General features: G+C 37.2%; 1 protein-coding gene across 1 annotated transcript in view; it reads left to right on the forward strand.

Moving 5' to 3' along the window:
• CNTN5 (contactin 5) overlaps nucleotides 1-13907 on the forward strand; it is a 790266-nt gene that overhangs the window by 517667 nt on the left and 258692 nt on the right. The window contains exon 6 of the mRNA XM_072402864.1: nucleotides 8712-8939. Coding sequence (XP_072258965.1) covers nucleotides 8712-8939 — 228 coding nt within the window. The remainder of the gene's footprint in view (nucleotides 1-8711; nucleotides 8940-13907) is intronic.

Below are 13907 nucleotides of genomic sequence, written 5' to 3' on the forward strand. Positions count from 1 at the left end.
TATATATATATATATATAGAGAGAGAGAGAGAGAGAGAGAGAGAGAGAAAAATATTTATATATAAATATATATATTTATTTGTTCCAGGTGCACGTCACTTCCTGTATCGTTCAAACGATCGCATCTATCGTGTGTACAATATCTGCGAACGATCGTGTCGTGTCGTACAGGATCGGTGCCATACGATCGTTCGCAGATATCGTGCAGGATCGTTCGTCATTCGTTTACTCTTTACTCTTTATCTGGCTTTCCTCTAAGCCATACTGATAAAATTTCAGCATGCATCTGCTAGAATAGTTAGTTGGATAGTTGGATAACATCCAACATTGGGCCTGATTAAAGCTCTCCAGGACTAGAGAAGTATGTATTAAGAGAAGCAAGGTAATGTAGAAAACCTGTAAAAAATATTTATTCCAGGTTTGGTGGATCACCCAGCTTTTCCGATGATAGTCTATCTTCCCCAGTCTTGCGTGTTTTTTCCAACCACAAGGTAATGGTTGCTCCCCCAGCTGTTCCTTCTCTATGTCTTGGGTACCATTTCTAGCTTTGCTTCACTCAACGCAATACAAAGCTTTGCACAATAATATGCCACACTGTTGAAAAAATATAACATCTAATCGATACAAAATATCTCATTTTGCATGATGACCTTAAGGCTGCCCATTTATGTCCCAGAGTTTGCAAGGACGAATTTAGTATGGCTTGCTGTAATCTGGCTGTGTATTGGGTTAATACTTGAACTCGGAGGAATGCACTTAAATTCCAGAAGTACATGCTGGTACACATAACAGGTTTTAGCAGTGAAGTAAGTGGACGATCAGTTCAGGTTACTGTAGCTTACTGCACATTGCTCTTTGGTTTATTGAATAAACATGCTGGAGGCATTTGTTTTGGTCTGAAGAATGAACCTTTCTTGTATTTTGTGGCCTCAGCAACTAAATCCAATTCTTGATAATGTCACCGGGTAGGAAAATGAGCCAGCGGGTTTTTCGAGAAGGTAAAGGGTGCAAACAGAGTAATGATCCTGACAGATTCAAACATGAATCCAATTAGAGGTTACAAGAATTCATCAATACTGAAATAAATTTTCTTAAATAATGGAAGAAACAGCTTCAAAGTTCAGGATCTGAGGTTGTTTTATCTGTACAGTGGAAACTAATCCACTTTATGATTTCATATTATATTTCACCTGTAAAGCATGCTACATACTGTAGATTACAGAAGTAATAGTAAGTCACATTCTGATGGACCTGGTCAGTAATGGTGAGAAAGTTTTAAAACTCAATAAAGTAGCTTCCTCAATCCCTATTAGTGTTGGGATTATATCTCAGCTTTTCCATTGTTCATGTTCATTAGGGGGTTTTCTGTTCTTCTAACCACTTCCAGCTCCATGTTGCAATCTTCGGAATAATAAATGAATGAATAAGCCAGTTGAAAAGGTAAGGTCTTTTAATGGTCACAACAGGCCCCCAGAAAACCATGACTGATGGACCTGGCTAATCTTAATAATTGAGTGTCCACGTCCTTTTGGCCACATGGAATATCTTAATGGGCTTCTGTTGGCCAAAAAGGATTCCATGTGGCCAAAAGGATGTGGACACTCAATTATTAAGTTTAGCCAGGTCCATCAGTCATGGTTTTACAAGATTGACTTAGAAGTACTTAAGTGTTTCCACAAAGAACAGAACTCGGCCCTATTAAACATTAGTAATGATTGAATTTTATTGGGATAATTTTAGAATTCTGTTAGAAATTTGGGTCTATGACTGGAAGTTGGGCAAGCAGGTGCAAATCAATATAACCAAATTATTTTCCAAAAAAGCTATGAGAAGCTGGGCTCTGCCATGAGGAACATGTGCTAATAATTATTTAAAGATATCATACGATGTACAGAGTGGAAATCCTTTTCGTGTGGCTCTGAGATGGAGATGTAAAACAACATAAACCCTTAAAATCAGGTTTAAAGAATGGTTTACAGAACAGGGCAACTTTTCCAGGCAGCCACAGTGACAGCAAACTCGATCAGTGCATAATTGGCTAAATAATGGTTTTGTGTCTTTTACCATGAGCTTGGCTTTCCAAAAGCAGAAGCACTCCAATCTGATGTTTTCTTGACTTTCATAAAAGAGTAACTGTCCTGCTTAGACATGTAGATAGAACTTGGACAGCGGTATGTTGAGGCTTGTCCTGTATTTGCATAAAGATTCATGAGATGACAAATGATACAGAATGTAAAGTCAATGGGATCATACATTTCAAACTCATAGAATTCACCACAAGCCCAGAATAATGGCCAATACAAATCTCAACCCATTTAAAACCTTTGGGTTGAACTTGACTGCTTATTAGATCCAGGTCTTCCAATCCAATATCAGTATCTGACCAAAACTGGAATAAAAGTCTTGAACAGTGTTGACCTTAGAAATAAAAAAACATGACGATGCATGGGAAAATTGAATTAACTTGCTGAAATAATGTGTAGCGTTACAATCAGCCTGCGTTAATGTTCTTTGCTTCATTTTTAAATTGCTCTCGGTGATTATAATAATAGTATTATTGCAGTGTTCCTCACTGGCCTCCATCATAGTATTGTTCTAACACTTCATTACCTTAAGAGTGCTAATTGCGATTCTTTAATTTTGGCATTTTGCAGAATGTCACAGGAATTAATTTGTAATTTGGTGTTCTACCCATTCAACTACACGTAATCTAACATGTCATTATCTTGTGATTTCCTTATTCTGCCTTTATTTGCTACAGTGTGTTTTGAAATGAGATGCAAATGGCGTCAGTTATATTTTCGCTCTATGATTTCTGTATACTGTAAACCTTCATGGGTAAAATGACATTGTTCTAATAAAGAGGGGAAATAATTACTTTATGTAAATGAGCCCTATTATAAAGTGAAACTATCATTCAAATTTAAGGCCAAACTTTTTTTTGTGAACTTTTCCAAGTAAGGAAAAATTAAACCCCCTGTTTGATTTTTCTGCCATGTTTGTCCTATTTAGGAGGGTTAGGGAAAATTAAATCTAAAGGACAGATATTGATATATATTACCAAACACCTTCCTCACACCTTTCAGGCATCAAATTTACATCTCAATAATATTTTTTAGGTTATGAAACAAAATGTATTTAGTCATAAAAAGGAATACATTTACTTTTGTAAATATATAATTTGTGTTAGTACCAAATCATATTCATTCGACGCGTTTCGCAAGATCTGCTTCCTCAGGGATAAAGAGACTGGTATCAAGTTAACATATTCCACATATTTAAAATAGAAAATCCAAATGCTGCTGCATATTCTTCCAATGGTAAATCCTAGAATAGGAACTTATCAGCAATGGCGATAACTGCACAACGGCAGGTTAGGAAGAAGGTTAGGTTAGGTTAGGAAAAGTTATTTTCTATTTCCTGTCTCACACACAACAGGAACTCCAATAAAGAATCTACTGTTGCTGTCACTGATGGGACCCTATTGGAGGATTTCTCCTCTGTTTCTTATTAGGTGGCATCTTAAAATTTTGGATATTTCCTATCAACCTAATGGTCAATGGTCAATGGTTACCAGGACTGAGCATAAACACAGCAAAAAAAATTTTGGTTTTAAATACACTTTGAAAATTATTTTTTATGTGAATTAGTAAGATATAAGTTGGATTTAAAATTAACATTAATATTTTGAGTGAAAAAAAACATATATTACACTGAATACAAAAATGATGTTCTTGCAGAAATAACATGAATTCTGGGTCCTGAACCAAGCTGTGCTGCCTAACAGCAGTGAAGGTGTAGGATTTGGCTATGCTGTCTGGCAGGGATATTTGGATCACTTGACTGGCTGAAAATAATTACACATTCTTTGGCAGGTTAAGACAATTTTCAAGTACGTATTTCCACAGTGTATTAAGCTGTTTTCCTGGAGTTCATTTTTGCGGTAAAAACTGCTGTAATATTTCACAATGTGCATTTACTGCAAAAACACTGTCAGGAACTGGAATCCAAAACCAAAGGAAGCAGACTTGTCTGGGTAGCAGATATTCAGTACCGTGGCTTACGGAATATGAGCCCAAAAATGGCCATGGCGAGGAAAAACATTTTAGCAGGACTTTACCATATCACACTACAAACAACGATGGACTTTTTTGGTAAATGTGCCCATCAAATACACTGATGCAGGTAATCTTGGAGCCTTGGTGCCAGTGGTAAAGTCAACGTTCCCCACCTGGAATTAACCAGAAACGGTAGACTTTTCCAGTGAATGTGCCAGAATTGTTTCCATCAGACACACCAGTGCAGGCAGCCTTAGTGAAGGTATTAGAGTCAAAGCACCCCACCAGGACCTCACCCGATTACCCTGGTGCGCTTTTCTTGTGAATACATCCTATGTATACATCCCTTTTTCCATGCTGAGCTACTCACCTTTTTCACTAACCTCTGTTATTAGATTTTTCTCTGCCACTACTGATAGCACAATAAAAAGCAAACCCCAGCTTCTTTGTATTGTGTGTGTGCTGTGCAGGCACACGGTTATCATGGGAGGTACAACCCTGTAGTACCATGACTTACTGAACTGCTTCGTAATGCCACTATGTGCAAGTTTAGCAAGGTTTGTGTTAAATAAACACCTTGATATCAGATTAATAAACCTCAACAAAGACAAAGCATTTTCTTGCTCACAGCACTGCCTCTCACACACTGTATTTGTACATTTGCATGCATACTCTCATGCCCACATATGAAGATAAGACTAAAGGACTGGCAGAACAGAAAACAAACAGATTAAATGAAAGGGCAAGGAAAGTCCAGATGGCAGAATGGGGGGCGCTTGATTAGCCTTGTAGACAGGAAATTGTATTGACCAGTTAGACAGGAAAGTCACAATGTACAGGAAAATGACATTAATTTCAACACAGGAAAGGAATATCCACAGGTATGCTTAAAGAAAATAGGGTTGGAGTTTAGTGGTAAAGCTTTTTTCCAAGATGCCTTTAGCCAGTTTGCTCATTGGTCCTACTTTTTTCTCTCCAACCCCAATTCAATCAGTGGTACTTATTGCTGAAAAAAAGGTAATTTACATAAGAATTATTATGTGTAGCACCCTGACAGTCTCCGCTAACAGTAAGTGGATTGAATAGAACTGATTGATCCCATAAAACTGATACCATCTAGCTGTGAAAAGGTAGTACTTTTACTACTAAAGCTAGTACAAAATTAACTTTTGTCATTTGCTTTGTATTTTCAATATATATTTGCAGAAATAGCACATTTACAGGAATTAGAAGGCGTATCAAAACATAAAAGTCACCTTTTTTTATAACCATTGGTTTGCAGGTTTTCAGGCATCCTCTATGAGGGCGTGTGACCCACTGAAATGTGGGTATAAAACAAGAAAACTTACTTTTTTTGAGTGTCTTTTCTCTTTGAAGATGTTTTATCACCATCCATTTTCTCTGTAAATAATATATACCTGAAGTCAGTAAGCCTTTAGCCATTTTTCCTACAGAAATATCCATTTTACTTTCATTTTTCTTTGATCTGTACTAATGTTTTATGTATGGAGTAGCAAACTTCCTGCAAATACTTTTTATACATTTCCATCAGAACGAGAGGATCAACTTTAAGGTTTCACATAATAGGAGATGTGTCTTCATGCCTATTGGCCCTGGTGGATGATATTGCATTTAAGACACTAACGCATTTAAAAATAGGAAAGCTAAGGCCAGTTATCAAAGAATATACAAATGTATTTTTTCTATGCTATGTTCTGTTTGGCTATTCTGGTTTGGTTTGGTGACCTTTTGGATGGGAGGGAAAGATCTGATTGGGCCTTCCTATCCCACTGCAATACAGCCCAGTCTTTTAGACTGGCGCGACAGGAATGTCTGGGGCTGTCAGGAAGTAGGTGGGGGAGTCAGAGTGCCAGGTCCAAATTGGGATTAGCCACTTGGGTCGTAGGACTGTATTTGCTATCTATTTGAGACTTTTTTGCCGGGATAAACTTTTTTGTCATGTTGGGCTTAAAGCATACCTAAACTAAACATTTTTACTTTACATAGAAGGGTAGACAACATTTCTATAAAAGGTAAAGATGTTGTTTAAGATCACCTGATCTTGGGCTTGAGTAGAAGGGGCAGTGTGAGATCGGGTGACAAAGAAAGAAGACCAAAGAAGAAGACGGAAGAGAAAGCGGAAGATGGCGTCGCCCAGCGCTTCCTCTGTGCCCAGGACAAAGAGGAATTCCAGGACTACGCAGGACTGGATCGCAGGAAGGACTAGCACCATTGAAGGACCTACGAGAATAAAGTGTACATTTAGTGTAATTTTTCTGTTTTTAATTTAGTTCCGCTTTAAGCTGTTTTTGGACTTTGAAAAAATCCCAGTGTTCCGCAACATGTGACAAGCATAAATCAGGATGTTATAAAAATGACATAAAAAAATCAGAAACTTATGTATCTGCACACAAGTACAGTGTATATTGGATCACAATTTTTCATTTCATTTCTATGATATCTTCATCCTTGCTTAAAGAATAGAAGTTGAAAGTTCCCTAAAGCTTGTATCTGTAAATATTTTGCTTACCCAATAAAAGAGATGGACTTCAAAGAATGTAAAAAATAAGTCAAATCTGCCAACAGGTGTTTACCGGTAAGAAATGGTTGAATGGTTATTAAATCAATCATTTATAAATTAAATAATTCGCCATTTGTGAATAGATATATTTATCAATAACTCCTAAAAATATTATACATTTATGAATGCCAACTAATATTTTGTTTACACGGAACAACTTGAAATTTATGTTTAGTGTCTGTATAAGGCACTTTGTTTCCAGACATTTCTTCAGCTGCTGGGATTCTACAGCATGCCTCTCCATCGTTCTACATGATTGGTGAATGACTGTATACAGGGTAATGAGGAGTGAAGCCACTCTCTGCACTGTATCAGCAGTTGGAAGCCTCATGCACTTGTCAGAATAAAGCTGACGTACTGGTGCACTGAGCAGAACTGTAAAGGTGCTAGACTGCCATATTCCTCATTACATTGCAGTTTTGCAAAGTTATTTGAAAAGGTCACACACTGTTTCATGGTGAGACAATCCTGCAGAGATTCTTGCTTAATGAGTGCAAATGCTGGAGGTTTCTGTTTAAAGTGAACCTTTATCACTCATGCAATGGGAGCAGTCAATCTAAATGCAGTGCCAATGCTTAAAGCTGGCAAGCAGCTAAATACATAGGTAATAGAAATTTATAGCTACCGCCTTACCTGCCAGAGGTTGTGATAATTCTGTACAGCCAATTCTGTGATCGAGGCAGTTAGCTCAATTAGGGGGTGTGTAAAGCCATTGGGTGTGTGTGTGGGGGGGGGGGGGATTTAGATAAGATAAGAAAAAAGAAATCACTGTTGTCTTATTCTTTTCCATCTGTCCCAAAGATGCAACAGTAATTGAGAGTAACATCTTACAAAGGGAGAGGTCTTCAGCCAAATCTCTGGTTCATAGGACAACAATAAAATTCTGAATCAATTTCTGGCTCATTTGCAGCGGTCAACATAAGTAATGGTGGGATATAGACAGCCATAAACAATTGAAATAGGGTTTTACTTTCTCGCACGATCCAAAAACACATAAATATAATATAAAAAAATACATAAAAAAACCTTGTGTCCAATCTGACCCCAGTTTTTTGGCTGGACAAGAAAAAAGCATTATCACATTGGTAGGACATCCCTTTTTTTCTATCTTAGCCATGTTTGCTGAGTTTTCGTCAAAAATAGTCATTTTTCACCTGCTGACAATCAGACCAAGAATCAACTAGATCAGCCGTCCCCAACCTTTTTAACATGGGGAACCTTTGAAATAACTTTCAGGAGTCTTAGGGGACTCCTGCTATACTTACTATTTCCACAGCTCAATGTTACTCTTACAGATAGTGAGAAAGATCATTGTTGTCAGTTAAAGTGACATGAGAGTTCCAAATTGCTAATGGTTTAAGGAACTCCTAGCAATCTCTAGAAGAACCCGATTCCATGGAACTCTGATTGAGAAACACTGGACTGAAAGCAAAGCCTCCATGCACACAAAATCTGTTTTTTTTTCTTCTTATTTTCTGAATGCATTTGCCTGTTAAAGCCACCAAGATCTCATGAATAGAATTTATATTTATTATAAAATGTGTTGTATTTCTGAAATTACATTTGGATTGTATTATATATTGATTTTACTTGTGAATAAAATGGCATCGGGTGTCCAGGTGTTCATTTACAAAAGAAAGACCTGAGAATTTAGTTTGTTGCCCTCAAAGCTTTACAGGCTTTATCAGGTATTTATCTCTACTTGCCTAACATCAGATATTTTATTTTGCTCCCATTATGGGGGGATCGGACTTTGATACTACACTGAATGCAGCAGTAGAAGAGAAACTTTATTATTAATATTATGAATAATAAACAGGTTTTATATAGCACCAACATATTACGGAGTGCTGTACATTAAATAGGGGTTGCAAATGACAGACAAAAGCCCTGAAGAGCTTACAATCTAGGTGCATGTTACAATAGGTGCAATATAATGGTACACCCTGGAACCGGTGTGGTAGTGTTTCTGGGAAAAACCACCAGTGGTGAATGTAATGTGTCAATAATAATGTTGGCAAATTTATGTATTTTGAACTAGATTTTAAAATGTTGGAATCTGTGTTTTCCAGACCTTGTACAAGCCGTTCCAGGTCAGCAAACTTCTTATGCTGCAATACTAAGAAGGAAATCAGCAAGTTCTTCATCATCACTGTTTAACTCCAAGAGCCGGCCGAGGTATAGCAGCTCTGCAATGGAGTCTGTTGGTCAACCTCTACAGTCCGGAAGGGAAAGATCCAAACAGTACAGCCCACTCACACACCTCTATCAAATGTCAGATGGTTTCCGGCAAGATGATGGTGAGTTAACACAGCTGTAAATAACTGTGTGGTTCTTTAACACTCCTTTGCATCACTTTAGGCAGACTTTGAAGATTCAATCATGAAGCTGTTAATCTATAGGAGCCTTGAGATATATTTAAAGGGTATGCAAATGTTGAAATGCTTAATGAGGTGAGGGTACCCTGTAAGGGTATTGTACAACTCAGAAGCTTCTTAAGCAAAGAGGAAATGTTTTTCTGCATGAGACAACGTTCAAAAGCAAATTTTATGAAAATGAGTAGAACTCCTAGCTTATTTACTATTAACGTGCACTAAATACTTTCAAGTATTTAGTGCACGTTTGTTATGCGCTGTCCATGGTGCTGTCCATCGTTGGTAATAGGAAGACAGGGTAAACTTTTTATTTTATAATCAAAGCAACATGTGATCACCATTTAGGAAATCAAAATATTACAGGAAACCATTTAAATGATACTTTGGTGTCTTACATGGTGTATTAACTCATAGCAGCCAATTAAAATTCACTTGACAGACCAAACAAAATGGTTTCTGAATGGTTAGTGTAGATTAAAGGTGCTTTGCTCTTAGCACCACATTAATGAGTCACCTAACTTTCAGAATTCATCAACTCATCAGTCCACTTTAAGGTGGCCTCTATAGAACCCCAAGGTTACACCTAGACAGCAGTTTGGTGTTAAAAAATTAGATTACCAAAAATCATTTACTTACCTAACACTGACTGCCATACATGCTGGATATGAAAAGTAGATGTGAAGATCCACTGTACAATCTACAACTTCAGACCCTCCACGTTTTACTGGCTTTATGATGTATTTCTTGACGATTGTTCTATTTTTCTATGGCTAAGCTGGTAAACTACTGGTCAGATGGTAACTACACCATCAGTTTATTTCAGCTTCCAGAGGCTTTTATCAGGTCAGTTCCTGAGGCTGCTAGTATGGTAAAACCATACAACAATTTTCTAATGTAATATCCCGTATTTTCATTTAGTGACCTTCTAGATCAGAGAGGTTGATGTCCAGTCCTTGAGGGCTACATACAGGCCAGATTTAAGTTCAAACATTTTCTGAATCTTGCTAAACCATTCCTTGTTTTATTTACTGTTATCTGTTAGAAAAATATTAAAGATGCATTAGGATTCAGGCTATCAAGGGCTGGGGTTAAAGACCTTAAATTGGATACTACAGAAGCTGCTGCAAACCAGAACAGTTTGTCTCCGATTTGTTGATCTCCATATCCTCCCCCGAATAACAAATATCAACGTCTAAGCATACAGCAAACCTAGTACTCTGCTGCTCAGTTTAAATCAGTCTTGGCATTTGTTTTTGTACCGTGAAGAGGGGTAAATGGCATATTTACTCAACATAGGAAAAATTCTGGGAAAGGCTTGCATGTGAACCATTTCCTCCAGCACTCAGATCTTCTAAAAGGCAATCTGTCAGAGAAAAAGCAAAGAGGTTCACGAAAGCACAGATAAGACGAAAAGTTAAATCGCATCAATGCAAATCAGCCTCTTAAACGTGATTACTATTTAAATAAAGGGCCCTTCCCGGAGTCTGTAAGATGTTGTTGTTTACCTGCTAAACATTATTAAAATGCACAGTTAAATTACTCCTTAAGAGCTGTAACAAATGTGCACATGCATAATGTGATTAACTGCAAGCTAGGAATAACAATATGAATTTCATTATAGCCAGTTACAAGAGCACAATGTCTTGTTCCATGTCACAAATTCTTATCAATAAATATGATAACCTCAGCTCATTTATTACCACCAGAGCCAAGATTGCACCCTCAAGGTGGATTATGGACAGGCAATGTGTGCAATGTCTAGGGAGAATAAGCAGAAGGCCACACATGTATATGTAGCAAACAGCTACATAATGTTAATGTTGCCTGTCAAAATATCTGCAATTTTTTTCTTTATTGTCACCAATGGGACAATACTATTTAAAGCTTTCTGTGCTCCTAGCTTATCTGCCCACCTCCAGTGAGCTCATTGGACTATTTATAGGAATTCTCCTTCCCATTACATTAGGACCATGTCACACTGGTGATTTATTTCTAGCAATCCACTTCTGTTTTTCTTGCTGAGGAAATCATAGGTATTTTCTATAGGATTGCTAACTCAGTCATTTTACAGTGGCATTAGCAATTTATAGCAGCAGTTAGTCCTATTTTTTGCAGTAAGTATATGATATGTTCACAAGCATGGTGGTGGTGGTCGGGGGCTAGCCACTGACTTTTTAGGAAGCCAGAATTTACATATTAGTACATCACTATTTGATCTGCTTATGTTACATATTTTGAGGAAAGAGAAAATGCACTGGATAGCTGGCAGAACAAATTTTAAAGGCGTTACTATATTTACATGCTTAATAAATAGAAAGGTTAACTTGTTAAATGAGTATATAATTGGGTGATTTTTTTTTATCTGCCCAGAGATTTGCTTTAAGTCGTATACAGTGTAATGTGTGTGTGTTTGCACACATATTTATGTTTTGATAACCATATTTAGGGGGTTGGGCTTAACCGGTTCTTGCAGCAGTAAATCAAAGGCAAGACAGGGACAACCAAAAACAGTCCAAACAGGTCTGTCCTGCAGATAAACATAGTTTTAATACAGAACATTAGGTTGATAGCTCACTAGCAGTCTACAAGTATGTCCCCCCCAATGGACTCCCCAATCTAAACCAACAGAACATTTACATTTTTAGTGTTCAGCAATCAGTCTTCTCACACAGCAGCAGCTTTCCACTGAAGAAATATATAGAGAGAGGACAAGCCTTGAGCTTATATATAATGGTATGTGGTTAGCTGGGAGTAATGATGAGGTTGGGCTTCCAGTCAATGTATGGATCCAGGAATGCAAACTGTAAGCTGTATAAAGCCTTCAAGACCCAAAAGAGAACTTAAATTAAAGTTTGTTTTCTCCAAATCACCCTTAAACATCTGAGCTTATCATCATGGGTAGGTAAGAGACTACATATACACACAATCCATATTCCTATAATACTCCAGAGCATCACAATTTATTTATGTGGGAAATAAAAAAAATGACATCTAAAGGACTTGAACAAGGATAACATCTGCCTTTGTGGAAAGCAGACTACATGAAACATCATTGTCTGCTAAGATAGATACAGACCCTAAAACAACCATCAAAGGATTGCTGAGCAGAGACATGAGAGGACATGTTGGAGGATCATTAACACATTGGCCTGTTTGACCACCTGGTAGTATTTCCTACCAAAAACAATTTACTATTGCTTCAGTACTTCTAGAGGGGGCAAGGGTCTGTGATAGAGATCACAATCCTAGGACAGTGATGAACTTTGTGATCTTTTAAACAAGACTTCACTAATGATGGGCCATCAATGCCATTTGCTCTGGACTTGCAGATAGGTATGGTTCAAGGAGAGAAATCCTTGTCTTGTGTGGTTTTGAGAGCGAGAATACCCACATTCCAGGTAGAGAGCTAGCTAGACCCCTTTGTTCCCCCATTCCTTTCCTACGTACCCTTTAATTCCTTCTCTTCCTTATAAATAGTCTTTATTTATATCCTAATCTGTAAATAAACTATTCTCTTTCATAAGATCAAGCGGTCAAATCAATGCACCCCAAGCAGCACATTCTACTATATATATATACATATATATATACACACAAGAAACACAAAACATTTTTTGACAAATGTCAAACCATCCTCAGGTTCCAACCCTCACCCGGGTGATCTGCACAATTAATATTTAATATGTTCAACCAGTTTATTATAAACTTCAGAAAAAAGAGACATATCTGGCAGCCCTCGCAATGCTGTCAGTTTTGAGTCTAGAGATCAGACAGCTCAAGATGGGAATAAGAATGTTCTTTCCAAAACATGACAGCCGTGCTCATTATGAGTAATCAAACTTTGTGTGATGGATTCAATTAGAATTACCCTAAATGACTAGTTTGATAAAAGGTAGCTGTTATTTCATGGCATGTAAGTGAAATGTAAGAGCCAAAAGGTCTCATGGTGCCGTACAACTCCAGGAAAGTAGGAAGCCTGGGTAATAGCTGACAGCCAGCAAATTATAGGAAATTTAAATAGAAATTCTAAACTTCAAGTCAAGTAGTAAAAGCAATCAGTGAGCCAGCACATGACAGCTCAGATGAGTTGAAAGTTTTGCTCGCCATTAGGTAGACCTTTCAGTTTATCATTTAAAAGGCCATTCGTGGGCCATTCCAGACAAGAGACTTTATCTATGCTGAGAAGATTTGATCATTCTGCTGCATGCAGGAATACATAATTCTCCAGTCTCTTCTCCCCCAGTGATCAGAGTAAAACTCAATTTTTTAAAAAAATTGGAGCAAACTCCATATTATCTGTTACCAGATAAGTTTACTATTACCATGTTCACAAACTAAATTACTACATTATGATGTAAAATCACAACAGCTACAGAATGGGTTTATAAAATGGTTTATTATTCTGTGACAGTTATATAATACAGAAAACTATTCTATTTTTTAATCCAACAGTCAGAGATGGTAAATCTAATCTTGTCATCAACATTTCTGATTATAAGTTTTATTTTCACTCAATATAAAGCACAAGGGAATGGCTCCAGCTTGGCAAATGGTAGTACTTTTTTTTCCTTATCATTCTGTATTTTTGAAGAATATTGCCTTGTTTTGCTTGCATGTTGGAGAAGTTATTGCTAGAGTATGCCTCGGAGACCTGTTTAGATATACAGAACTTGTACTATGTCAGTTCGATATCAATTTATAGCAAAGCTTGGGGGAAATATTTAGAATGAAAGGCTGTTGGAACCTAAGTACTACAACCTACATAATGCAAGTGGAACTTGTTACAGTCTGTGTGAGTGTAGATAAAATGGAAACTCTCGAGAATTTACAAAGAGGCACTTGACATTTCTCGTTTTGAGCCAGATACTGTATTTGGCATGAAGAAGGCTTTTA

This window comes from Pyxicephalus adspersus, chromosome 1 (genome assembly GCF_032062135.1).
Source record: "Pyxicephalus adspersus chromosome 1, UCB_Pads_2.0, whole genome shotgun sequence".
Lineage (NCBI taxonomy): Eukaryota > Metazoa > Chordata > Amphibia > Anura > Pyxicephalidae > Pyxicephalus > Pyxicephalus adspersus.